Genomic DNA, 27,936 nt, shown 5'->3' with positions numbered 1-27,936 from the left:
ATTACAAAAGGTTACAAAGTATATTCTTTATAGACCATCACACCATAAAGACAGCCATTTATGATTAAATAAAATATGGGACACTGGAGGCAGTGCAACTTGATGGTTCTGCAAAATTCTTTAAAAAGACAAGCACGGAAATGGGCTAAGAAGGCTGCAGAGAACCTGACAGCAACACAGATGAAGCAGCAGAAAGTTCCAACAAGGACGTTTTGTATTTTTCATGCAACAATAGACTCCTGTATTCTCCACAAGTCTAAGAAGCAAAGAAGAAAAACTTAGGCCCGGGTAAAATCTCCTAAAACCGTGTGAAAGAAAGAATGTTGTTGAAAGCCCATCAGGGGATGTACATTGCACATTAACTAAGGCTATAAATGTTAAGTGTTCTGTTTTTGTTTATGCTCAACACTTGTCCCCATGCAAAAAAAAGAAGAAAGGACAGGAGAAAGAACGAAGGAAGGAAAATAAGGAAGAAAGAGGGAATGAAAGGAAAAAAGAAAAAAACAAAGAGTGAGTGAGTGAGTGAGTGAGTGAGTGAGTGAGTGAGTGAGTGAGTGAGTGAGTGAGTGAGTGAGTGAGTGAGTGAGTGAGTGAGTGAGTGAGTGAGTGAGTGAGTGAGTGAGTGAGTGAGTGAGTGAGTGAGTGAGTGAGTGAGTGAGTGAGTGAGTGAAACAGAATTGGAAAGTATTTTTGGCACAGAAACTGACACTAATTCTGCCCACTTTGAAACATGGTGTTGTTAGCATCATTCTGTTGGTTTACTTTCATTAGGCTGAGACAGAGCTTGTGTTTTTAACTGTTTTGAACACCAGTCAGTTTTCACCAGAAACCTTCAGGTGTCTGCCTTGAACGCCGAGGATGAAGATGGGTTTCGCATTTTAGCATCACTGTATGTACAAGCATACTTCCAAATCAGCAAAATTAAAGTTTTGGGCTGGATTAGTCAGTCTTTCACCTAAAGATGGCTCTTAACAGCAGATAATCTCACATTTTAACGGGTTCAGAGAACCTTTGCAAGGGAAATATTAATAAGTCAAGATGTGGCTTCCTTTCAGCCACCTTCCACATACGAAAAGCTGCATGAACCCCTGTCTTCAACCATGTATTGGTTTAAGAGAGAAAAAACTGATACAACTGGGCTTTTGACATTTTTTGTGTGAAAACCGATTTATTTGTTTCTTCGTTGGTTTCTTGTTTAACTGCGCAGACTGAATGTGTTACAGTATGTGAGAAAAGCTTTTGAAAAGGATTCATCATGTTCTTACTTTTTCTTTTAAAGTTTTTTTGGCATATAATTGAGAGGAAAAACAAGCAGTAAATTTGCCATGCTGGGAATCGAGCCCAGGACTCCTGCATCAAAGAGTGTTACCCCATTCTCTACAAACTCCCAAAGAACTTGGGAGTTTTAACAGAGTCGAGACACTTCAGAGAGCCACTCTAGATTATTCTCGGTGTTAGATAATTTTCCTTATTTATTTTCCAGTTGAAGTTGTGAGAAACACAAAATAGAGAGGTCATAAAGAAGAGGCAATAGTGATTAATACATTGAAACAAAAAAAGTTACATTTTAATTTTTCTAAATGAAAAACAAAAAACCTTTTCATGTTAAAACACCTTCAGATCATAATAGCACTGTCAACAAACTGCTCTGAACCCTCAAACTGAAACAACTCTGTGCAGAGAATCTCTGCAACAAATACATTGTGCCCACAAATTTGTACATGGCCAGGATTTATCGCAGACAATCAAAGTTTTACAAGTGGCACAAACCACATCCTCTAATTTAACAGAGAAGCCACATGCCTGCAAATGCCAAGCTCTGCACGAAGCATCGGCCGGACTTGGTGGACCTGAAGGACCTGAAGGATCCCCAGACTAAAAACAACAGGAAGCAGGAGTGACAGAAATGTCCAGTTTGGTGACAGACGTGTTTGTAAAGCCGAAACACAGTTCCTAGGTCAGTTCCTAGGTCAAGTAGAGAGAGCGGAGACATTGGCATAGGATCAGGAGAGGCTTCAAAATCGCACAAGACGGTTCCGTATGGAGCATGTGATGTGTGAGAGTCTGGAGTTTTGGAACTGACTTGGTCAAAATAGAAATTTCTTTAACAACAACCTATTAAATTCTACGAACTACAGTAAAAAATATATTTTAAAAAAGGAAAAGTCCTGTGTATGTATTTAAGCATCGCATTTAGACACTATCAGTTAGTGTGTATATGTGCTAAAGTTTACTTGACTTGTCTCATGAGAATAGCAAGTGTATATAAATCTGCTGTAAAAATAAACCCATGGCTTTAGTACAAAAACCTCTTTTCCTCAAATGGAAGCATTTGCGGCTGCTTGAGCTACATCCAAAAAGCGGCCAGGTCCTCTGAAATAATACTGGTAAACATTATTTATGGTCATCCCGACAGAAAAACAGAGACTCAGAAAAATAAGTGTTTTTGTCATTATTCTTACATTCTGAAGTGATTGAATGTTTTTGAGAAGTTGGCATATTTTCTTTTCTTTTTTTCATCCTACCCACTGACTTCTGACAATAGTCCTTGTATGCAGGACACTGGAGTTTTCTGCAGCTCAGAGACTCATTGGCACTGAAAAGAGACTGATGAAGAAAAATGTGGAGCAGTTCTAAACCTAACGTACTGCCAGAGTGCTCTGGATCACAACTGGGCAAAAGAACTACGTCACAGAAGCACAGACTCTAACAAAGATGGCTCCACTAACACTCCAGGTCGGACCCAGTCAGAATCTGAACATAGTGAAGTTTCTCTAAAGTAAACATAAATACGCTCTGCATTGAACCAGAGGAAAAAGAGAATCTAGTGATGCGAAAAGTGTTATTTTATTTTCCAGAAATGCATAAGAAGCAATTCTGGAAATAATATTTTTTGGTTTTGTCAATTTGAAGGAGTAATCTTACACATAACTTATTTTAAAATCTTCCTGAAATGTTATGAACAATTGATAAAATGAATTGAAAAGTTTTAATTACTCTTTTTATGTTTGCTGTTTTATACAAATATCACATTAGAATGGAACAAGCATGACGCTAACACTAAAATGCTAATGTTCCTCAGTTCATTATCCTTTATCGACTAATAAGAATAAAGATGAAGGAGTGGCAAGAGTGACACAGCAAAAACCAAACCGTAATAGAACTTAAGAAGATTTACTATAAATTTGGAGATGAGTCATCAATCAATGGTGCAAATCACTGCACATATTTCCTCTCCAATATTGATATTTGTGGTTGATATTCTCTGTAAACAACAGTGCTCATTATTGCTCTGATATCGATAATCCAGTGCTAAGAATACTTAACACAGTTAAGGCCTTCACAACCAATTTACTCAGTGAGTATTTTGTTTTTCCAAGTTTTAAAGCAACACAGCCTATTCAGTTTACCCATCTCCTGTCAGCAGCATCTCATTGCGGTCCAGAGGGCTGGTGGTGCAAAACTCACAGATCTCTTCAGCCAGAAACCAATATTTACAATCAGACCCAGATCTGTAAGGGAATTCGACTGAACACAGATGGCAGGAAATTCCTCGGAAATGACACTGGCCAAATGCAACCGCACAACACAAGAGTATCTCCATGGAGCAGACACATCAAGGCGCATCTGACAGACACTCTCTCTTCTTCTCGCCCAGCACCACCTACTGCCATCTATTATAGCTTGACAAGAGGGGGAATTTATGTGACTTCTGTAAAACAAGAGATCGCTTTGCAGCGGTTACTGTATATATTTTAATGGCTTAGAGGCTGCAGTGGGGGAGAATCAAATGAGTAGTTAGAAAAACGTCTGGAGTAAAAACTCCCTTGAAGGTCGGTGGTCCGACTGAGAGGCTGAATTTAAGTGTTTGTAATTAGATCACATTTGGATGGGGAAACATTTGAAAATGATTATTCCGTTACCTACACACAGCAAGCACATCCTCCTGTTACACTCAGAGGGAATGCTCGTTGTTCAAAACGAGGGCCAAACCAGATGTTTGGAGAACCAGAAGAAGACTCCAGTTTCACTTCCTACTTCTTTCAAACTTGTTGTTCTAGAGCAGAAGGAATAATGAAATAGGGCTTTGTGAAAAGGATATGTTCGGAGTATGCATAGTAATTGCTTTGCCTTTTGAAGTTTCTGTTTGAAGCTGGAGTTAGTGCCTCTCCGCAGTATCCATAATAAATATCAGTCGAGACGGCTGGGGTTTAAATTTAGACTGAAAAGTGAGCTCTCTGAGGAAAATGAAGTCTTTAAACAATTAGAGATATTTTTAGGATTTATTAAGGTATTATCTGTCACTGGCTTCTAAATTTGTAGCTTTGTCTCTTACACAAATGAAAGAATCCATATTTGTTACCAATCTCTGGTCAGAGATTTTCACTCAATGGTAAAATTTCTTCCAGAGCTTAGAACGTTGTTATTGCAGGAAAATTACTCTAGCGTCTCCACATGGCTTCTCCATAAAGTTTTAAAGCCTTTTTTATTTTTATCCTAAACAGAAGGATAAAATTAATTTCCAAGATTAAATGGCAGAGGCCCACAAACAAAATAAGGCCAAATGCCTGGAGCTGGCGGATGCATGCAGAGAGAGCGGCTTGGGGGCCCGCTGCGAGCCACCTGAGGTGGGCTGCAGGGGTTTTCAGGGCAATCTGTGCACCGTGTATTTACACTCCTTGGCATCTGAAGGGTGTGAGAAAAAAAAGACCCACTAGAAATATTACTGAGGCTGCTAAAAAAAAAAACCCCGGAGGTGACTGTGGATCAAGAGGGAAGATGTTTGGATTTGCACAATTAGCACTTGGACACAAGCCGGCGGCTGTGTACCCTCGGTTGGGTTGCCCTGGCGAGGCACTCTGATGTTTTAAGACGTGAAATACCCAAAGACCCTGACTTCATCGCTGACGATCTCTTAAAACTGCTTTTCAAGGTGTTTCAATAATTCCAGTTTTATATAAACATACTTCAAAAATATCTACATTCAATTTCATTTTTGCTAAATGAATTTTAAGATTACCAGGTAACCACTATCAAAACTGAAGTGACGAGAGCTCTTCGTTTTGTTACCAACTGAAACCTATTGAGTGCTTCATGCTTCAAGTGATAGAATATAAAACTGTATTTAAAAAGAAAAACATGGTGCAAAAACACGGCCTTGGGGTTCCCCACAGATTATCTGTAAAATCAGCCGATGGCGCAGAATTGCCACCTCATTTCTGCCAGGCTGCTCCAGGGCAGCCGCAGCTACAATCTAGTAGCTTCCCATCATCAGTGTTTCATTTGGAGATATAAAAGGCTATCAGGGATTTATAAATAAAATTGATTATTATTATTATTTGAACTAAATTAAATTTATATAGAAAGTTAAAGATGGTCAACTGTAAATTAGGGTGAAAAATCAAAACAATTTACATTACAATTATTTTGCTTAGACTAAAGCTTTGCTTTGACTATAACAACAAAGCGGGTCAGGTTAACGCCAATAAAATGTGCAAATATGCAGCACTTTGCCGCAAAAGAACAAAAAAAAACATTTTTAAAATGACAATACTTTGTCTTTTCTTGACTCAAAGTCCAACCAAAAAACTGTGATTTTCATAAATATACAGAACAAATAGGAAAGGGCCCCCAGGTTTTCCACTGAGCAAACCTGTGTTGAGTTTCAAACCACACATACCAAAGGAAGTCAGCAGTACTATTCTTTTATAGTGTGGGGAGTCCTCATTCACCAATGGCTCGGGTAGTGAGGATCACCCCCCCAAAACCACACAAACACACACAAATCTGAGAACACACAGAAACACAACCGTGCCCTCGGAGTAACTGGAGATGGACAGTCCACCAGAGATTATATGAGACCAAAAACATCAAACAGAGGTCCATAATGCTGCTGTGAGCGGAGTGACAGGGCTGCAGCTCACTTCATAGTAAATCCACAACCTCAGGAAGAGCTCTCTGTTGGTCACCGCTTAAGAAGTGACGGCCAGACAACTGAGCCCTCGCAGTCGCAGGGACTGAGGCACAGCAGGACCCATAAAAAACCCAAACCGGTACCAAATGACACCTATGGAAACATATTAAATCACGTGTGGTGGGAGGTCAATAGACAGCTATTTACACAGACAGGAGCCCTGTGTGTTGGAACGGACAGGGCCACCATCAAAGAGTTTATGAGCAAATATATTCTGAGAGCGTAAGCATTTTAGATGCCCAGGCACTCAAACCCTCAACTGTTTTCTCTTCTCCTATTTAACGGCTGTAATAAGAATCCTTTTGTTGGGATTTCTGCTCAGAATGGGTCTCTGCCTTGAAGCAGCCACAGAGAGTCATCCTTTGTGTCATAAATGCCCTTAAATGATCTGGAAGCTCAATTTTTTCTTTTTTAGTTCATGTGCATCACTGAATCTGCATCGCCACAAGCCTCGCGTCTAAATCGTATTAACATTATTTAAATAAGTCAAAGTTTTATACAAGAACGGTCAGGATAAGACTGCGCAGAGCAATTTCTGTTGAAGTGAGTTTAGATAAAGGTTTGATTTCAGGTCCATTTGATTCCTAAATGCAACATTCTGACAAAGAAAACTGAGCAAAGCAAAAAAAATGTTAGTTTGTATTTGTAGTTCTTGACCAGAGGTTATCATCACCAGGGAAATATTTGATTGTTCCCAAATTCACGGAACAATGTTGAACTTAAAAGTACAGCCAAAGTCATAAAGACTAACTTTATAAAGAAGAACAGCGAGTCCTGCTTTGGATCGCATGGCCTGCTCGGATCGCTGATCTTACCCTCACTGAGCAAACCTGGATTTATTCGGAGAGAGACTCCATACTGGGACTTCAGCTTAGAGGCTATTTCTAGGATGCTTGTAAAGACGGTCTTTCCTGTAGATTTAGGCTGATCCTCTGGCCAAAATGAATAGAATCTTGTCATTCTGGACATAAATTTGTGAGCATATTTGTGGAAGAAAGTATGTTCTAATTGGCCAAAGAAGAGCACTAAATTATACTGTTTTACTCTGAATGTATTTGAAACTCAAAGTTTTTTTGATGCCTGGACTTGACCAAAGGATAATCTTCGAATGAATTCAACTGTTCTGTGAAAGCCTCATAGGTTTATTAGTGGATAAACAGCATCAAGAAGACAGATCACAACAAAGCTGAAGAAAAGTTTAAAGCAGTGTTAGGTTATATAAAATACACCAAGTTCTGCACATCTCCCAGAACATTGGTCAATAAATCATCTGAAAATAAAAATAAGAAAGTGTGACACTGCTGCAAACCTACAGAGACATGGCCATCCCACTAAACTGAGGTTGGATGAGGAGAGCATTAATCAGAGAACAAGCCAAGAGGCCCACAGTAACTCCAGATGAGCACCAGAGAACCACGGCTCACTTTAGAGAATCTGTCAACAGGACAACTGTTGGTTTTGCACTTTTTGTGCCTTTTTGAAGTGCAGCAAGAAGAGAATCATTGTTAAAAGAAAGCTCTGGAAAAGTGCCTGAACTGCCTATAACCCCTACAAATAATCCTGAATACATCATTCCACGTGAAACATGGCGGTGGCAGTATCATTCTGTGGAGTTGCTTCTCTTCAGCAAAGGCAGGGAAACTGATCAGGGCTCTTGGGAAGGAAGATGGTGCTAAATATTGGGCAATCCTGGATGAAATCCACTTAGTGTGGAGTTCTTCCTTCAAATGACAAACTATGTTTATATTGAAAACCATGTGTCATTATTTTCACTTTATGAAATAAACTACTTTGTGTTGATGTGTTAGTATATATTTCAATGCAATGAAGGTTTCAGTTTTAATGTGGTTAAAACATGAAAACATTCAGGTAAAAATATCAACTTGTGGGATAAATCCAAATCGAAAAGTAAAGAAGCTTGGTTTGTTGTTCTTTGGATTTGGTCTGTGGTATGTAAGTGGACTTAAAGAAATCCTTCTGCATTTGGACCTCGGCTTGTATCATGTGTTGTTGTTTGGTTGCTTTTGGTCAGAGGACCTGAGAATGGGGGGAATCTCGAAGGGCTCTGGCCTGCACCATGTGTCAAAGCCTTTTACATAAGCTGGCACTCATTGTGAAGCTCTTTTATGAACCGTAAAAGTCTTCATTTTGCCCCTGACCTGTTTTCCAATACTGTCTCCAAACCCATAAAAGAGTTTGCTTTTCATTTATTTTTATTTGAAGAACTTTGAAATGCAAATGTTTGTTTCCCTGCTTGTAAAAGCTGAGAGAAGCCATCTTGAAAGAAAAAAAAAAGTGATGCGAAGTATGAATTCTAGCCATTTTACATCATCCCTAACATAAACATGTGGGCTCTCTGTGCAAGTCTTTTTGTGCTGTTAAATGAGTGTATTTTGGCAAGCTGCAGTGTACATATATTGAAGCTTTGCCTCTCTCGCTGGACTCCTTCACGGCTCAAAGCACTTGAGGCTTGTAGAAGACTGGCATCTTTACAGCTGCCTCGACTGGCCATAATTTCGTGTCATATGACAGGACTGGAGCTGTAAAAGTGGACGCTGTGGTAAACTATGCAATTACATTTACTGTTAAAGTTATCAAGGCCATGGCTAACAAGGCCTGTTGACTCCTGTTAAAATGCGGTTTTAGGGACTACGCTGAACTGCTTTTCAGTTGAAATGAAAGCAGCTTTTTTGTTCAGGGTTACAACTCGGACTCGTTTTGTTGTTGTTGTTGTTGGAATAGGTTAAGAGTCATTTGACAATGACAATTGTTATGCTAAGGCAAGTTCTAATGTAATTTGAAGTTATCTAACAAGGTTGTTCATCTAACAAATGTGTATTTCCCAAAAGTATGTTTAAACCTATACAGTAATAAAAAGACAGCGGTGAATGCTGCAGCTCCCTGTCTGAGTCACCTGACCCTCCTGCTCTCCAGACAATGTCGATGAAAGAGAGTCGCTGAAGCACGACTCGTTTAATTCAGAGAAAAGATCATTGAGCTGAAGAACAACTTCTTCATGATTAACTGGAACAGCAATGAAATACAGTAAAGGTCAAATTATCAATGAGTCATATCGATTGAATACCTTCGGCTTCAACCAATCTGTATGAAGCCTGGCCAGCAGGCACAGCACTTTTTTAAAGGGCGAGTATTGTGTATTTCCCAGGCATATAGTGCCATTTTATAGTCAACTAACTATGTTATTCTCAGTTGTTATAAAAATGACATATATATCAAACAGAACCTAAAATAGATTTCAGTTAACAGTTTAACACCTTAAAATTGGGCATCTGTCTCTTTAAGAAGCTCCAACTCTTCCCAACACTCTTCTTCACATCATCGCAACAATGCTACGCCATTATGTCATTGTTAGGAGAGGTAGTTTATATGATGAGCTCAGCAGACTGATATTTCCACCAGGTGTTTGCTAATTGCTGCTGTTGCTAGTCTAGAGGAGCCAAGTGGGGAAGGCGTGACGGAGGGTACCTGTGTGCCGGCAGCTCACCTGGAGACAGCAGCTCTGCGGAGCAGCTGTGTGGAAAGAAGCAGCTTTTTTTGAGAACAAGTGTTTAGAAAACCCAGACTGGCTGAGATTCAATGATCCTTCAAACATGAAAGAAAGTATGGTAATATAGTTGGATAGGCATCACTCAGTTTTATTCTAATTTTTGGTTTTCTTTCAAATCTGACCTACCATTTCACATTTTATGTTGTTATAAGTATTCTCTTTATTCTAAGAAAAGGTATATTCTTTGACAGACGTAATAGTTTTATGTGCAACAATACCAAACGATACCAAAAGTTAACTATGCTTATTTTTAAAAAGCCTAACTTTTATCTGATATTTGAAATCGAACTCAATGGTTACATATCCTGCTGCTCAATGTTTTAAAAACTCTAAAGGATAGAAGTTATTGGTTTAAATAAAGAGAAAACTTCCTTTTAATAGTTGACCTGCTAATCAATGGAAAATCAGCTATCTGATTGCTGTTACACTAAAGACATATCATAGCCCGTCATTCATCATACCTTGAACAATTGGTAGAGAAAAACGTTTGGTGCTTTCATCTCTTAGCTGGCATGAAACACAGAGATGATGCAACCTCCTATCATTTCATTCACAATTCAAGCCAGAAGGTAAAAACCCTGCCTTTTTGGTCTATGATTGTCAGAGTGAATTGTTTTTTTGGTGAAATGCAGGATTTCTTTTCACACTGTAATAAATCACAATTGAAAAAAATGCTTTGAGAGGAAAACAAATTACGATACTTTTAACATTCAGTTTAGTGTCTCGGTGCTTATTCTTTTTCAAATGACAGATCCTGTGTCATTTTACCGATCAGTTCTGAAAAGCTTGCAAAGCGGCAGGTTGAGCACTCTTCCACAGAGTGAAAAACGCTGTCAAAGTCCATGTAGCACAGCAGAGCGCAGTGGGCTGTGTAATGCTAAAGAACAAGCAGCAGGTATCTGTTAGTTAATCAGGCGTCTGAATTAGGCCGGAGGCCGAGGCTGCGTTCAGGAGCAGCGCCGCTGTTTTGACTAAATCTGTCTCAGCAAGAGCCCCGTCACGGAGACTCCAACATTTGTAAAAGATTAGCGGCCCAGTCCTGATGCAGAGCGCTCGGGTCAGCTAGAGTGCAGCACTCGGACGCAGTTCAATCGTTGAGCCCATCTCCTCCATCTGCAGCTCTGAAGCAGCCCCTTTCGCTTGTCTTGACACACGAGAGACGCAATCAGGAATGTGATTAAAGATTTCAGAAGCGTGGTTTGGAGTTCAATAAGAGGAGAATTTACAGAAGCTGTTAAGCACATTGAGATCATGCCACTGTGGCACATATAAAGCAGCTTGAATGTTGCATTTTAGCTGACTTCCATTGCATGACAGCATGCTATCACGTGTGAACACTTCCAGTCTGACTGGGTTTAATAGGGGAACAACAACAGAACACATGCTCTCAGCCTATCATTAGCCAAAGGCTGAATCAAAACCAACTGTGTAGGAACAATAAAATAATTTGTCAAGGGAAAAGGGTGCAGATAAATCCTGCAGAGCCTTTTCCAACTGGCGGAGGCTCTAACGCACCAGGCCAAGTGTTCAGCACCTGGCTGTCAGGGCTCCGACGCCGCCTAATTCATTTCAACTTTCAGATTCATATTAGATCACCGTCACCGCAAGCTGAGGGAGCCTGATTAGTCTTTTTATAGGTATTAGCCAACTTGTGCTGCAATAGGACTTTTTAAGGGCAAAAGTTAGATCAACACAACAGACTGAAGACAGCGTGCTCTCGTTTTCTCTGTCTGCACTCTGTAAATCTGTGACTGAGCTTTAGTGAGGACACTTTGGGAAAGAAGCCAAGACACTCTTATTTAAAAAAAAAAAAAGATCTTATCAAAAAACTCCAAGTGATATATATATAGGAGACATTTCCTGCTATGAAAAAGGATATTTTGGAGGGAATTGAAGCTGCCTGCTGAATCCAGGAAACCTCAGTATATCAGTTTCAAGGTGAATGAAGCACTTTGTGATGGGGTTATGGTTTTCACATAAATTTTTAACCCCATAGTGAGGTGAGACGGTATATTTATCATGCCACCTGCAACAGGTATGAGGTGACACACCTGTTGCTTTTTCAAAGCATTTTATGTTAATGTTGATGCAAGAAACAATCAACTAAATCTCGGCAAATTCTCCATTGATCAGCTCTGGTCAACAACTTAAATATTAAGTCCAACCATTTTCAATCAATAAATACAATACATAATAATTTATTTAAGAATAATGAAAAAATCTGATAATGATTCTGGTCACTTTCGTGGGAGAATCTTGTAGTTCCTTAAATTTCTATTGGGTTCAAAACTACAGCCTCTGTCAAAAAACCTGCAGCACATTTATTACTCTGGTACTCATTGCAAATTGGAAATAGCCAGATAAGATGTCTAAACCAACCGATAATCAATATCGATCAGATAAATACTGATCAATGCAACTCGAATTTCTTTTAATCTTAAAATATTTGCCAATATACCAAACCTGTTCACTGATTTTATTTTTAAACTTTATTAATATAATTATACTCAAACATATTTTACAAATGACTAACTCTTTCATTTAAAAACATCAGCTGCTCTGTATTGTATATCAATGCTGAGATTTTGTATTTGTGTGGTTCGTTTTCTTTTTTTTTCTTTTAAAGCATGAGACAAGTGGATGATGAGAGTTGCAACAGACTTTGACCTTCGAAACGCAAGTCGAACACAAAATTATTATTTAGCATCAACACTGCAATTAGCCAACGACGGAGTGGCTTCATTAATTTTCATTCTCAGAGTTCAAAAAGCCGGTGTTGGCCCCAAACACCCGGACTGAAAAACACTCCAAACTAAACACACTAATCAGCTCCCCTTTCAAACAACCCACAGCGAGGCTGGTAAGTGTGGTAAGTGCGCGACATGATGTTTATATTAAAGAGGTGTATTGTAGGAGCTGACTTCTTGGTCTTCTGGGGAATGTTAAGCATGTTAATAAAACCTACATACTGAGGTTATTACTCAGTGCAACATGGTCCCATTTAACACAGTTTCTGAGCAACCCACATGAGGCCAGTTACTAATGGAGAGAAGGAGTCCTGCATTTACCCTCAGTAATTACACTTCAAACAGCAGAACATCCTTCAAAGACTTTTCAGAGTGACTTTGACAAGAAAACAATGCAAACTAAATAAATTAAAAAAAAAACATATTCAACTTGTCCTGAAAAGACAAAAACAAAAGCAAGACGTTTCGGCATAACACAAGTCATCTTTTGTCAATTCTGGATATGCGTTTTTGACAAATTCACCAATGGCAAAGTCTTCTACATGGATCATACTGAGAGAGTGATCTTTCACCATTCTCGTAGTTTGTCCTTTAGTGAGCTCTCCTCTCTTCAGCTCACCCGTCAAGTCTGGGGTCTCAGACGGCTTAGGAGGGAAGGAAGATTTTCTGTCTGACTAACTTTTTCTGTCGTGATTTTCCCTAATGTTTAGAAACATTTTCCAGCTGAACACAGACCAACAGTCAGTTTTTTGGCATGGTTCGACACATTTTGAAAATGTGATACTTCAAAGAGTTCTTAATATTTTACACTCAGATAAACAGGCCCACAGCATCACAGAGCCTCCACTATGTGAAATTACATGATTTTCCTCTTATTCACCCTTTTCATCATAGCAAACACACCTATGTAGTCAAGAGTATCATCTTAATCTCGTCTGACAAAAGTCTGATTCCAGTTAAAGTCCAGTTGACACATGGAAAACTTCAAATCATTGCATCTGGAGGCTTGTTGATGTCCAGATGCAACTCTTTGCTTCAGTTCAACATATTTCTTGTTTACCTGGCATCCTGTTCACTGCTCATAGCGGCAAGATAAATATAAACAAAAAAGGGTCCCTGTCCAATTTGGTGGTAAAAATAGAAGCTGTGTCGAGGATGATGGCTTTGAGTCACGTCTTATTCTTACCAGAACAAGAAGGAAATTACATTTTAAAAAGCAAAGAACTGTAAAAAAATTAAATAAAATCTTTTCCCAAAAAGTACATAAAATGAACCATTATTTATCTAAAGAATATTTCAGTGTGAAGTTATGCAACGACAAACAAATATATAAACTGTACTGTTAGACTTTATTTTGATTTTTTTCTGGTTATGATGTACAGATGAACACATTATCAGGGGAAAAAACAACATTTAACACATTTTCATCAAACTCAATGTAAGTAAAATCTATTACCTTGCATCCAGAATATATTTCCTCACAATGGTTAAAAAAAAAGAACTGCAGGGTCCTCAGCAACAAACTTTCTTCTTGTTTTGATGTGACTTCAACGAAAAGTTGTTACTTTAAATAACGTGAAAACCTCTATAAGCAACACGAATCATAAAGCTGGTGCTGAGCCTCTAAGTTGTAATAAAAGCTATAGCCGTCTTCAATCTCCTTTAATGGTGCAAAACCTGTCCAGGTTTAAAGATATGAATTCTTTAACTAAAGACCAATCCACGTGATCAACACCATCGACAACATCAGGTTTGCTCTAACAGTCTCTCCTTAAAATGGGAAGTCAACAAATATAGACTGATGCAACTTGGCTCACCGCTGAGGTCCGTAATGAACAAAAACAAATCTCTACCAAGTCTTAATGCACATGTAATTATTTTAGTCAAAATCAATACAGTAAAGAAGTGAAAGACGGCAAACTGGAGATTCGCGATTCACAGGTAAGCTGAGAGCAAAAAGTGTTTTTTTTTTCATCACAGCAGGAAGTTACAACGGTGCATGTGACGACAAAATAACTCGTTCTAGCAGAACTCTGTAGTAACGAGCTCTAATAAAGTATATAAACTGCACTGTTAGACTTTATAATGTCTTTCATAGTCCTCCTGGGCTGCACCAGCCAATGAAGCAGTGAGCTGGCTGGGCACTGCCCCGTGGCAGCTTCCTGGCAGAGACTGAGACAGAGTAAAAGAGGATAAAAACTCCAGCTTTTCTGGCTGCTCTCTCCTCTGCACTAATGAAGGCATTAAAAGAACCTCAGCTTCATCATGTTTGCCTGTTTGTTTTTGGCATCTCAGTCGAAGCCAATATTTGATTGGCTGGCTGATTGCTTTCCAACATGACTGGCCTCATAAAGAAAAGAGGAATTTAAACAAGTCCAGCCTCCGCATTTGGAGGGTTTCAAAATGAAGCAGACTTGAATGATGGTGTGTTTACAGCATTTTTATCTGTTGTGATTGTTGATCGTATAAGCTCGTAAATATGATGCCGATCTCAGCAGCGCTCAGGCTTCAGCATCAAATAATTTCTGTATTTTCCACCTTTCGTAGAGGAGGTGAGTAAAGTTTCCCACCATGTTTCAGTTCCAGTTTCCATAATGCCTTTTGCAAAACTCTTCATACATCTTGAACCTTTTAACATTCGATCACATAACAACCAGAAACTTCAACACAACTTACTGTGATTTTATGTAATGAATGACATGAAGTGGAGCATATTGTGAAGTGGAAGAAGGATTATGGTTTCCAAAAATGTTTCACAAATTCAAATCTGAAAATTGAGATGTTGATTTGTGTTCATCCCCCATTTGTTGCGACATTCCAATATCCCATCTAAACTGGCAAAAAGAATCAGAATAGCAGCCAAGGCAACTTTAGAGGATTTTCTGAGATCCACAGCTCAGATGGGAGAATATGTCAACAGGACAGCTATTGGTTGTGTATTCCAAATGTGGTCTTTATGGATAAGTGACAAGAAAATCCAAATCCATTGGGATCCAAATCCATTGTGATGCACTTACCAGACGGCATCATGATCTCCAATAGGGAAAACTGCATAAAACTTTAGACTAGGCCAGAGGTTCATCTAATCGGCACAACGACCACAGCTACAACAGAGTGGTGCAGGTTAAAGCATGTCAATGTTTCAGAAAGGCCCAAAGTCCGGACCTCAAACCAATCGAGAATCAGTGGCAACACTTGAAAACTGATGTTCACAGAAGCTCGTCCATAAGCTCAAGCTAAGTTGCAAGGAAGAACTTGTGAAAAGTTAAATCTCTAAGTCTACAAAGCTGCTAGAAAAGGTTCAGTTCCAGTTGAAGTAAATGGTTGTTTTATAATTCTGTGACACAAGGGGCCGGCAACTCACAGTTGCTGGATTTCATTTACTGTAATCTTCTACGTCCACATCTTCTTTCACATTAAACACCCGAAAAATACACTGAAGCTTCTGGCATGACCAAATGGGAAAGATCTTAAAGAGTATGAATAGTTTCGAAAGCTCTCACGGCCTCCAGCTTTCAGCCCCCTCCCAGCAACTCCTCCGGCAGAGTCAGCACCTCGACGGACGGCCGTCCTAACTGCTGCAGTCAGAGCGTAGCGGATTTTTCTTTGATGAAACACAGCAGCGTCAGGCCAAGAACAGCAAGTGGCACCGCCGAGATGTAAATCAAAAACCCACCCATGTGCTAAGTCACACAGAGAGAGGTCTGCGAGAGGAGTCGCTGCTGTCTGAAAATGCATGAGTAATGCACAGTCTATAGACGTGTGGTCAGCTTTGAGGCATGTTTGTCAGAATCAGAGAAGTCTCTTTCCATTTCTGAACAAAGAGTTAACATTCCCGTGATTAATGCAGAATGATTCAAAGAAAAAAAAAAAAAAACAACTTGGCAGCTAATTCCTCTTTTCAGCAAAACGTTTGTGAAACTTCTGCGAGCGCTTCTGAAGGCAAGCTAAAAATACTTTTTTTATGAAGACATATCTGAGCCAACGCTGCAGTTAGTAACTTTTTTTTTTTTTTTTTAAGATTAAGCTGAGGCCCAGAGCACATTTCTGTTGGTATTTGAGAGGTATTTCGACACTAACTCAAACCAAATCATATTTCTGCTGTGTGACTATTTGGATTTATTGGCAGGATCAGAGCCAGAATGCCTTTGGTTAGCGTAAGATGCCATATTCATCCCACACTGGTCACAAAAGAATGGGGAGAACTGACCTAAGTGCACGGCTTTGAGTCTATTTCAGGGTTTGAGCAGGCAAACAAACTGCTATAACCGCCCATAAATCTCTCCCTCTTTGTCCAACTACTGTTGGTTGAGGCAACACTCTTCCCTTCCCTCTGACACACATTTTATGTTTCCATTCGCATCGTGTCCATCTCCGGCCGAGTCTGATTGAGATGAGTCAGCCAAAACAGATGCCAGACCATCGGTGTTCTCCTTCTCTCCCTCTTTGGCGAATGTGACTCAGGAATCACTTTAATTCCATTACCAAGCATTCCCCCATAGTAACTCAAGCTGACATGAGTTTACAGGAATACTGCTGCAGAGTCATCACCAGGCAACGCGCTTTGTGAATCAGTGGAACATGCTGCAAACATTACACCCTGCAAGAGCCCTTCCCAAGCAGCGGGGCTCACATTTGCCCATAATTCACTGCTGAGCTCATGCAGCACGCAAAGCCGTGGGCCGAGGCTCTTCAGCTCTCGGGAATGTAGTGACGGGAGAGAAAACTTGGGGGAAAAAATGCTACCATCATGGTTCTAATTTGAGAAAAACAGACACGACCATGTTCGAAATTTTTCACACGACTTCGGTGGATAAACCATAAAGAACTGATTTGTAGCTGTCAGTTTTAGTTTGAATATTCTCTTTCATGTAGGTGCTAAATGTCTTGTAATAGCAGTAGATAGTTAAAAAAAAAGCTTCTCAGCAAAAGTGTTTTCTGTTTAGAGTTTGTTTTGTTTTTTTTGCAGAAATCAGATTGACTTTCTTCACCTGCTCTTTAGCCTCCACAGATTACAATAATTAGAACTTCATCCTAGAATAATTCTTCAGGATGGATCTTTCTGGAGGGACGTTTCTGGACGGTTCCTGAGTCTGTAAACTTGAACCTATACACTATATTTCAGTCAATAGAGTTTAAGCGACTCCACAGTTCACATTTTCCATTAACTTAAATGCAATACCTATTAAATCACTGATTTCTATGTGTGGAGAATAGAATAATGCCTTCCTCCCGTAACCCACCTGATGATCCACACTGTCAGTTAGGGGCTTGACAAAGACCTACTTTTCCTCAAAGAAAAGACAAAAAAGGACTTTTCTGATCATTATAAACTCACTCATATTGTGGAAAAAATAAGGAATACCATCCATCAATATTATCAAAATAAGACTATTCTAAAAACTACAGTAGGCGAGCTTTGATTGCCTTATAATATTGTAACAGCTAATAATAGCACCTGCGTTTGAGCTTACAAAACAGGAAAAACTGAGGGTTCAGGACACTCAGGAGCCATGGGATAAAAGATGAAGGACAAAGGTAGCATAACAGACACAAACCTAAAATGACCCAGAGCTACAATGAAAGTGCAAATCTTTGTCACTGATCTTCCTTAACAGTAATAATGATGCACTTTTTGGCACCAAATAACCAGCTGTGATTACTGAGAGATACATTCACTTTGTCAACCACATAAAGATATTTATAGGGCAGATAAGACAACATGTAGCAATGCTCTGAAAACACAAAATGCAAATTTGAAGAAAAGTTCAACAATGAGTTGAACAAAAGCATAATGCATTGTATTTATGGCATAAATTACATTAAAGTAACTTAAATATGAGCTTTCTTAACATATGAAACCTAAGTAATAATTTTTATGCTGTAGCTGCTCCACTGCTATTAGGAAACGTCTGATGGTTTATTTTGGCACGGTTAACTTTCCGTACGTTTTCTTTTTCTTCTTTTTTTTTTAATCCAAGACTTATACATTTCTGAGAAAGACTTCACAGTTTTTTCTGCCATAGTTAAATTGCTGAGCAGACATATCAGATTCAGTAGTTCGCCTGTATTATGCTGACTTTTCTACTCCACACAAGCTTGTGCTCAAACAAAAGCTGGAGAGAAATACAATGATCGACCCACCAATTTTAGATGTAACAAGAGTTCTTTGCGCCGCAACTGAACTATTTTTGCTGCACAGAACTAAACATATTTTCAGATTCCTCGAAATGTATGCATTCAGCAAAATCTTACATAACTAAACCTTTTCTGAGAATAGCTGAAAACAACTTGAAGTCTCAAATCCATTGCAATAAATGGAAAATAAAACCCAGTTCATAAACTAAACATTTCCTGAAAATACATGTATATAAACTTTTTATGAGACACGAATCTAAATATTTACACACAGGAGTGTTTTAAAGCTGAAGAAGGCATTAGGATAAATCTTCAGTTAGACAACGCTGTCATATATTGCTGATTTTGTTTGCTAGTATTAAACACAATGAAGTCTGAATTCTAGAAAAAGTCGAGACTAATAAAACTATAACAATTACTGTATGCAGTGTTTTCTTTTTTTATTTCCACTACACAAAAAAATGTTTTTTCTTTCTGCTTAGAAAAAAAACTGCACTGTTTGATTAGAATAGCTGGCACAATTACAGGCGTTTAACGGCATTCGGCTTTCCAAGATGTTGCACACTTGCAGCCAAAAGCTATTCGCAAGCTACTGGAAAGCTGTCATTAGAAACTTGACAGTGCAAAGACTCAAAGCGGAGCGGTAATGGCCGGTTGTTTCTCATAACAGTCAGATTATCGCCCTGCAGCCTGACATCGACAAACCCTGCTGGAAACTATGTCAGTTTTGAGCAATTATTTCTATGTTTGCCAATGCCACTTCTCCACAAAAACACGTGCAAGTGTATTATGAAGGCACAAGTCCTTTCTGATAGTTGGGACAACTCCAATTAGAAGTTGGATTCTCCCACTAAATGGTGTAGCATGAAGACTCCAGAAATATATCACACAATGATGCATGTAAATAAACAACAAAAGAGCCAATAGCGATTAAGTTTTAAACTCTCTAAGGAGAGGGAGGGAGTGTGTAACTCAAACATTTTCCTCAAAAATGCACCAAGACTCTGCACAGTCGCTTGGTGCCAGGAGAAAATTTATTAGACTGTCAAATAACAGAATCCATGTTTCATTCAAGCCTAATATTCAGGTTTCAGGTGGAATATCAAACACTCACTAACTCGACCAAAAGAACAATTGCAGGTACAGTAGGAACTAGATATTTTACATACACGGTATACAAACTACATAACTACTTTATGTCACTAACATGTTTTCTGTTTTACATCAGGATTACCTAAATAATTTCCATTGCCTACATGCCAGAATCGACTGAAATTATTTGTAATTATCTTTGATGTTCTGATGTTTATTCATTTCCTCAGAATTTGGTAGCTCTGCTTTTTAATACTGCATGACTTGCATCAAACGTTTTGGGCTTCCTTCCCAAAGCTTTTTATGTCCCCATAGTTTGCTGGACTCTTGACCCATTCCTCCTGACAGAACTGGTTTAACTGAGTCGGACCGTAGGGAACTGTGCTCACACACGCAGCTTTTAGGAACTTTCTAAGGAGCCGACATCAGGACTTTGTGACGTCTTGTCCAAAAACATGGACTTTGTGATCCCCTCAATATTTGCAAATGTTTTGTCCACATGTTGCCATCTGCTTGATGAAGTACACCAGCCGCTGCCGCGGCAAAGCCTCCGCGCAATAATGAGGTTGTCAGTGACATACTTTGCAGTTGAGCTGGTTTACAAGCTTCACCTTTTTCTTCCAAATGTAACAATTATTGGCAAATACTTCCCATTTTTGGTCTCTTTAACCACAGGAGTAAAAATATGAAGGTTGTTTCCATGTTTTCTTTTGTATACTGTAGACAGGCTTTTCTGCGGCTTTTGGAGTAAAACATGATTACATCTTTGGAAAGCAAAATCTCCCTTAGCTACATGACCACTACACATTCCCATGCTGTTTATATATATATATATATATATATATATACCTAAATCGCTTGAACGGATGAACGCCACATCACAAGACACCTGAAAATTAAAGCCAACCACGAAGCAGTTTTTGACAGTCATTCACACGCCATTGTAAACGCGGAGACAAAAGTTTGGCGTCATTAAAAAAAATATTTGTCTAAACTTCTGACCGACTTGCAGCCTTTATCTCTGAGGACTACATGAAACACCATCACTCACATCTGAATCACTTTTATCAGTCAGTTTACTTTTCACAATCACAGGATGCATATCGAGAGGTCAGAAATCTCCAGTCTGAGGTAAGTTCTCCCTCCACTGTCTTATCTTCATAAAAGTAAACATGAGTCTGGATTTGCTCAGAGATTCCTTTGCTTTTCCCCTTATAAATCTAAAAGTAATGATGGAGAATGATGCTTAAAATCTGTGCAGTCCCCAAATGGGAGTATGTAATACGATCAGTCTGAAATGGGGCGTGATACAAAAGACTGATGAGTACTGAGATCATTTTCATAGTCAGCGCTCACCGAAAGAAACTATAAAATCAGACGAAAGAAGAAGAAAAAAAAAATGACTTGACGGTGCAGAGAACAAAGTTAAAAAGGTCACGTTTAAATTTATGTAACAATAAAATAATGAGAGATTTTATGATTCTCAAACAACAACAAAAATAAGAGAAAGGTGATATTTCTTTTCTTTTCTTTTTTTAAATATCACACTAAAACTTCCCAGACTCAGCACAAATATACTCATCTGCTTCAGTTTTAATCCGCACAGCATCATCCATAAACACATCCCCACAATTTACGAGAAGCTGGTTCAAAGGCCTTTTTCAGAAGACAATGAAGCAATTCATTCTGCTTTTCAGGACGCTGAGGGCACAACTGCGCTTCGAGAGAACTCATAAATGCCGAGGCGCATTCAGAAGACATATGGTTTGTGTTTGGAGGAGAACAAACAATAATCAAATCTGTTGATCCTCTTCTTGCTGAGGGGAGGGAGGGTCTGCTAATATAAAACTCTGTTCAGGGTAATCATAATTTAGGGAGTGTAATTACCACCACCATCCCCAATCCTCTCACATCAACCCGAGGAGAATTGGGCTTCCACAGAGACTTAAAGGTTCCAGTCGTGGAAAGAGCTCATTTCATCTGCACAATCCTTGTTTAAAAGATTTTAATCTCCTGAGGCGAATGTTTTTAAAATATTTTTATGAGTTTATTTTAGGAATACTACCTATCACAACTCCAAGATGCAAAGCTTTGTATAAATATAAAAAATCTACTACTTTCTTGAACACTGTTGTGCCTTGTTAACACACTCTGGCTTATAGCTCCACGTGGCTTTAGATGTGACAGGGAGGATGCTTTGATTCTGCTAATATTCACGAACAGGCAAATAAATCCCAGGGAGCTCTGTGTTTAATTATCAAGCCTAATCTGAAACTGCAAAAAAAAAAAAAAAAAAAAAACACACACATCTGCATCACAGGATGCTTTATGGGGCAATTTAGCAGCAACGATAATAAGAACGTCTCAGTAAGTTCAAATCCAACAATCAAATGTGGTTCATTTGAAATGACACAATTGCAACGTAAACGCGTCTGAACTGATTTCAGTCGCCCTCACCCTAACCCATAAAATAACCACGTCAGCATCCCTGGAACATTTGCTCGCGCTGAACGCGCCTACCTTGGAGCGGCGGCAGAGAGAGGCACAGGCGCGCACTTTTGGCCGTCAGATGCGCCCTTTCCTCGGACTGAGCGACGAGCCGCTTCGGGCAAGCGGAGCTCATGCCGTGAGAGTCGCTGGGGCTCCTGTAGATCTGCGACCCGAAGCCTCTCCGCGCGCACATCTCCTCCGCCTTGCCGCCGAACACCGAGAGCGTCAAGCCGGTGATGTCCGGGAAGGTTTGGGTCTGACAGCGACTCACCATCCCTACCTGCGCTGAGGAGCGGTGCATCGATCAGTCGGGCAACCCTTGGCCGCTTCTTCACATTCCCTATACGGACGCGGCAAGAAAAAAAATAAATAAATCACAGCAACTCGTTCCAAAAACTCAAACGCGGCCAGTCAAAATGATTTAGCCGAATCGGGGAAAAAAACAACAACAACAACAAAAAAAAGACACACACACACACATACACACACATAAGAAAAATGTGGCAATATACCTTATTCAGTCGTTTAATAAGGGTCAGGGTAAGTTTAAATGTCATGTTAAACTGAAGAGGAGAGAAAGCCTGATCCATAGCATCGTCTTCAGTCGCTCAGCATCCCCATTCTGCCGCTCTCCCTCTGTGAGATTGACAGATCGCTGCGCTGGTCTGCAGGATTCAGGAGCGCCAATAAGGACTGGGTGCGCGTTTCAGTGGGAGGATAAGATCTGGGTAGGAAGCTGTAGCAGCTGCACTCATTATGATAAGACTCGTTTCTTCATATAACTTCATGCTGCGTTGTTGGTGGGCAGTCAAACTACTGATATTGTCTCTTTTTATTCTTTCAGTTCAAGTTGAATTTTTTACCCTTTTTTTTTTGTTTGTTTTCTATTTTGGTTTGTTTGTTTTTTGACAGCGGAAAATTCAACCATGTTTTTTTTTCTTACCGCCCAAATCTTCTGCTTGAAGAATAAAACCCCGAAAAAAAAAACATTTTCCAAGCAGTTATTTAAAATTAACATATCTTTTTTTTTTTTTTTTTTTACTTAATTTGGTTCAATTCAAAAAGATCCTAAGGAAAGAAGATTGTATTAACTTATATAGGCCTATAATAATAAAAAAACATATATATATTTGGGTTACTTTCCTGTGAAATACATTCGTTAAACATACTCACTGCAGAAAAATGACAATCGAAAGGATTTTATTATGTCTCATCTTTAGATCGATGAATGCCTCGAGTCTGCATTTTTCAGCGAGGAGATATGGCTCCGCGCCGCCATCTAGTGGCGTTTATGAGGAATAACAAACGCTAAAAAGCCGAGGTTAACAACTCACCTGCGACGTGAGTCATGCGAGATATCATGCGTTTTCTGAGAGCAGCTTAACCTGCGTTATAAAAACTAAAGTACATGCCCTACAAGGGGCTCTCTGTCCGGCTTAGATTTGGCGCCGGCAGTTCGGCGTTTTCTCCGTGTTACTCGAAAATACGAGCATGCAGAGAGGTCCGTGAAGGCATCGGTTACGCAAGCGCGCGGTAACAGGCAGAGTTTGTTAGTGCAGGACGGGAGCCGAGAGCCGCGGTGACAACGGACGGGACGATGTTCCTGCAAAAGTCGGTCGTCTATTTGACAGCGTCGTGCATGTTCTGCTACATTATAGCTCTGAGCGTCATCCTCAACATTTTAAAAGTTCTCTCGCCAAACCTCGCCAGGAAGCTCATCCTGAAACTGGGAGAAAAAGCCACGATGACCCAAAATCCCAAGTTCACCTACGAGGACTGGGGCCTGACTTACGGATCGCTTGCATTTGTTAAGGTCGCCTCGAAGACGATGTGGCTTTCACTGGGACAGGAGGCTTTCGTAGGAGGAGAGGCTCCAGACTCACCTGTGATCAGCATGGATGGGGAGACGACCAGCATCTGCAAGTACCTCAAAGGTGCGTATTTTGGCCCCCGGACGCGCACGCGCCCCCCGCCTCTGTAACTTTTGCTGCGTCCCAATCCGCAGGCAACAGGCCGCTGGTGTTGAGTTTTGGGAGCTGCACCTGACCCCCGTTTATGTTCAAGCTGGACGAGTTCAAGCAGCTCGTCAGGGACTTCGGGGACGTGGCGGACTTTCTCGTGGTCTACGTCGCTGAGGCCCATTCCACAGGTGCGTGGAATCCAAAGAAAGCGGAGTTTTTGGGGTACAGTGATTAATTTGTACACATGCGCAGTTCATTCATTCTCACGCCCCAGCCACACGCTTTAATGTGATGTTATGTGGTAAACGCAACGCAAAGCAGTGCATGAGTTGCAGGAATTTACAATTAAAATATCAAAAATGGGTTTTCTATGCACTCCATTTAATTCTGATACACCAAGTTGAAAAATAAATAAGTCACGAGTGTTTGTTCTCATATTTACTGGAGGAAAACAGTCATCCAACCTACCCTGGCCTTATGTGAAAATAGAATTGCTCATCTGAATGGAATTAAGCCATTTCACTTACAAAACCGGGCAAATGTTTCGAGTTCTGTGTGAGCACAGCTGGTGGAGACATTCTCCTAAAGACTTGGAGCTGTAATTGCACTGAAAGCTTTGACTGGGTAGGACTGAATGCAAAGGCACAAACGTGACTTTTAGATTTTAATTTGCAAGGTAAAGGTCATTTTATTTATACATCACATTTTCAGGAACAAGGCAATACAAAGAAAGCAAATTTAAAAAATCAAATGTGTATGTATTATTTGCCTTCGACCTCACCTTTATGAAGTGCTAATTTTGTGCTTTAGATACTTAGGAAAAACTGGAGTATGCAGTTGCAAATGCAACTTTGATTGACAGATCCCTGCTTGTTTAGGTCTTTCTCCATTTTACATTCTGGCTAACATCAGAAACATTAAAGTAGTTACAAAATAAGGTTGTAACTCCTGGAACATATTGTAAAAGCCTTTATGATCCTCGTTTATGTCCTGCTGCACTCTTTGTGATTTAAATGAAATCACCTGTGTGCGTGTCAGATGGGTGGTCCTTTGGCAACAACTTTGACATCAGTGAGCACCGGAGCCTGGAGGACAGGCTGTCTGCAGCACAGATCCTGCTTCAGAATGACCCGCTGTGTCCCGTGGTGGTGGATGAGATGAGTAACGTCTCGGCCATCAAGTACGCTGCCCAACCTGAGAGGCTGTACGTGCTGCAGGCTGGAAAAGTCCTTTATAAGGTGGGAGCTTTGCACCTCTTGCACCAGAAATGGCTCACATGTGTGACACTTAAACAGCTAGGGCGCTGGCGCATGTAAATAAAGATAAAGTGCAATGACCACACACGATTTATGACTGAAAGTTGTACAAAATAAACATGAATAAAGATGGTGGTCATTTTTCAAGCAAATTGTCACCAAGATGCAGTGAAATACCAAGAAAAACACAAACAAGTGTGATTTCTAATGTTTAAAGTAGTTGTTGCAGACGTCGGTACAGGTGCTAGAGGGTTTTCCAGGAATCTAAAGTTGAATATCAACCTCCTTGTGTTGAAAAGACTCAGGGGGAAATTTGGAGCTTATCCAAAATATCCTGCAAAACAAGAACATTCTGTGCAGCTCCTCCTTTTGTCATGCCACTGTCGAGGCTGGAGTTAAGTAGATGTGTGGCTGTCCTCGCTCTGATCACACGGCATTGCGTGATTAGGACCAGTGAAAACAAAACAGACGCTCAAGAAGAATTCTTGGTATGCAGTAATATTGTTGATAACATCAAACCGGAACGATCTCTTGCCAAAGACGCGTTTCGTGACGACTTGTTGATCTGCTTCTGCCTTCGGTGAAAGTTAAAGGTTTTAGCGGTGACGCAGCCGTAACGCTTTCTCTCTTTTTCTGCAGGGCAAAATGGGGCCCTGGGGCTACGATCCTCTGGAAGTGCGTTCAGTCCTGCAAAAGATGAAATAAGTTGAAAGCCGCTGTTGCTGGAAATGCCTTGTTTGACTGCAGCTGATTGGAATCTGCTTGTCTGACTGTGTTTTTAAACTCTTTATTGGCCCTGAATCAAAATACTGTTATCGCTACGTGAACTTGTGCCTCGATGGCATTTACCACTGAATAACGGCAGCTATTATAATTCCTTTGCTCCGTTGCCACCCCCTGGCTCCCCTGCCACTTTCATACACACGGTCTTAGCTCAACCTCAGCTCTGTGTTTCTTAGTGACGGCCGCAGATGAAACCGCTGGGATCTGTGACCAGATGAGGTGAAACATGGAAAAGGTCAGCTTGGAGTTTGTTTATAAAGGTTGGTAGGAGGGAGCTGGTGTCTTAAATTTAAAACATAAACTGCTAATTTATTTTCTGTGCCAGCATGCCAGTATATTCTATAAAAATCAAAGATGTAAGTAAAGATTTATCTACTCATTTCGTGTCTTTCGCTTAGCTGTAATCGGGTTTCGGAGCTTCTCAGGGAAAATCCAAACATGCCTCGCTAGTGACAATGAACATATCATGATACATTTGTAAGGACTTTGTTATAAACCAACAAAAAATGACTGGACTGGAAAGGAGATGTATACATGGTTTTCAAAACTTTTAACAAGCGAAGCCTTAAAACTGCGGCATGCTTCAATTGGACTTTCGACGACTTACTTCTTATTTCTTTGACCGTTGTTGTAACATGAAGTCCCTTGATATATAAAGATAAAACTTCTTTTTGGAGGAAAACCTGCCCAAGAGGTCCTCCGGTGAAAAATGTTCTACTGCATTAATTCCTGACAATATGGAAAAGTTCAGTGACCATACATACTTTTGCAAATTACTGTCGATCAACCTGGAAATAAACTAACCCTGATAGAAACTAACTAAAGGTATATACTTTAAACTTGCCTCGATTATTGGGTTAGTTCCCCACAATATTGCCCTCTCGAAGAAACTAGCTGGATGGACCTAGTATCAGGTGAGTCACAGTGACTCACCAGCCTACTGGAATAGAAAAAGACTGCTGCAAAATTCACAGAGGACTTATTATTGCTTCACAGAAAGGCTCTCCAGGTGCTGACTGTCTGGAGGCAATAACAATACAAAAGAGTGTTTGTCATCAGCAATCTGATTCTGTGCAGATGTGCAAGTTTGAGTTGTGAAGCTCCACATTCAGGCTGCTATGCTGGTTATTGCTTAACAGACTGTTCTCAGCTGATTCCTGCATTCAGCACTTTTGCTGTTACGCAACAAGTGTTTGCTTTTTATAGCATATCAAAGTGCATATCTGTTTCGCCTGGAATCAGAAGCACAGGAAAAAAAACCTTTTATTACCAGTATCAAAATATTACAATGCCGATGTATTTTTGCTTCATTTCCACATGTTTCTTTACAAAATACAATAGTTTGAGCAAAATAAAAGGTCACATTGTTGCTTTATGTGTCTCAGCTCATTCCGTGAGGCCAAGAACGCTACATTATTAAGACGACATTTTGTTTATAAGTCTACCACATGGATAAAAACATACATATTTTCATGTCCTTGCAGCTTTGACAGCACAAAACTGTGTAGCTCTAAGTTTGTAGGTCTGAGTGTGTTTGGCTCTGGCCCAGCCAGCTCACATCCTGTGGAGGCAGGCCCAGAGCGGCTCAGCCCGGCTGACTTCCCTTTGTCGGGACAGGAACCAGAATACTGTCAGAACCTCCCAACTGCTGTCCTGTTTGGACACAAACTTGGACCTTGAAATGTGAAGACCAAGCAGTCACTGCATGACATGCAGGTTCTACTTCAGTCCACCAGGGGGCAGTTTGTACGTTACATAAAAAGTGCGTCTGGTTTTAATCTTGGACCAAAAAAACCAAGAGTACATTTGTACCAGACTTTTATCGCAGTTTTCAAAGCCAGTTTGAAAAACTGCACTTCTGAATCATGTGTGAACTGTGGTTGTCTCACACAGGATTCTTTACTTACTTAATTTCTAAAAAAAAAAA

General features: G+C 40.0%; 2 protein-coding genes across 2 annotated transcripts in view; one reads left to right on the top strand and one right to left on the bottom strand.

Annotated features, from left to right (window-relative positions):
• Nucleotides 1-22,796, bottom strand: part of LOC129376509 (zinc finger protein GLIS1) — an 83,772-nt gene extending 60,976 nt beyond the window's left edge. The window contains exons 1-2 of the mRNA XM_055056119.1: nt 22,522-22,796; nt 22,040-22,349 (exon numbers count right to left, since the gene is read on the bottom strand). Of these exons, the coding sequence (XP_054912094.1) occupies nt 22,040-22,310 (271 nt within the window). The 5' untranslated portion in view covers nt 22,311-22,349; nt 22,522-22,796. The remainder of the gene's footprint in view (nt 1-22,039; nt 22,350-22,521) is intronic.
• A 739-nt stretch (nt 22,797-23,535) lies between these two features.
• On the top strand, nt 23,536-27,378 carry dio1 (iodothyronine deiodinase 1). The gene is made up of 4 exons (XM_055048206.1): nt 23,536-23,943; nt 24,015-24,158; nt 25,009-25,208; nt 25,866-27,378. The coding sequence occupies exons 1-4, from the start codon at nt 23,607-23,609 to the stop codon at nt 25,929-25,931; spliced, it is 747 nt and encodes a 248-aa protein (XP_054904181.1). The 5' UTR covers nt 23,536-23,606; the 3' UTR covers nt 25,932-27,378.
• The last annotated feature ends 558 nt before the right edge of the window (nt 27,379-27,936 follow it).

Source organism: Poeciliopsis prolifica, unplaced genomic scaffold (genome assembly GCF_027474105.1).
Source record: "Poeciliopsis prolifica strain line A6 unplaced genomic scaffold, Auburn_PproV2 SCAFFOLD002, whole genome shotgun sequence".
In the NCBI taxonomy this organism is placed as follows: domain Eukaryota; kingdom Metazoa; phylum Chordata; class Actinopteri; order Cyprinodontiformes; family Poeciliidae; genus Poeciliopsis; species Poeciliopsis prolifica.
This window is presented reverse-complemented; position numbering and strand designations above follow the sequence as displayed.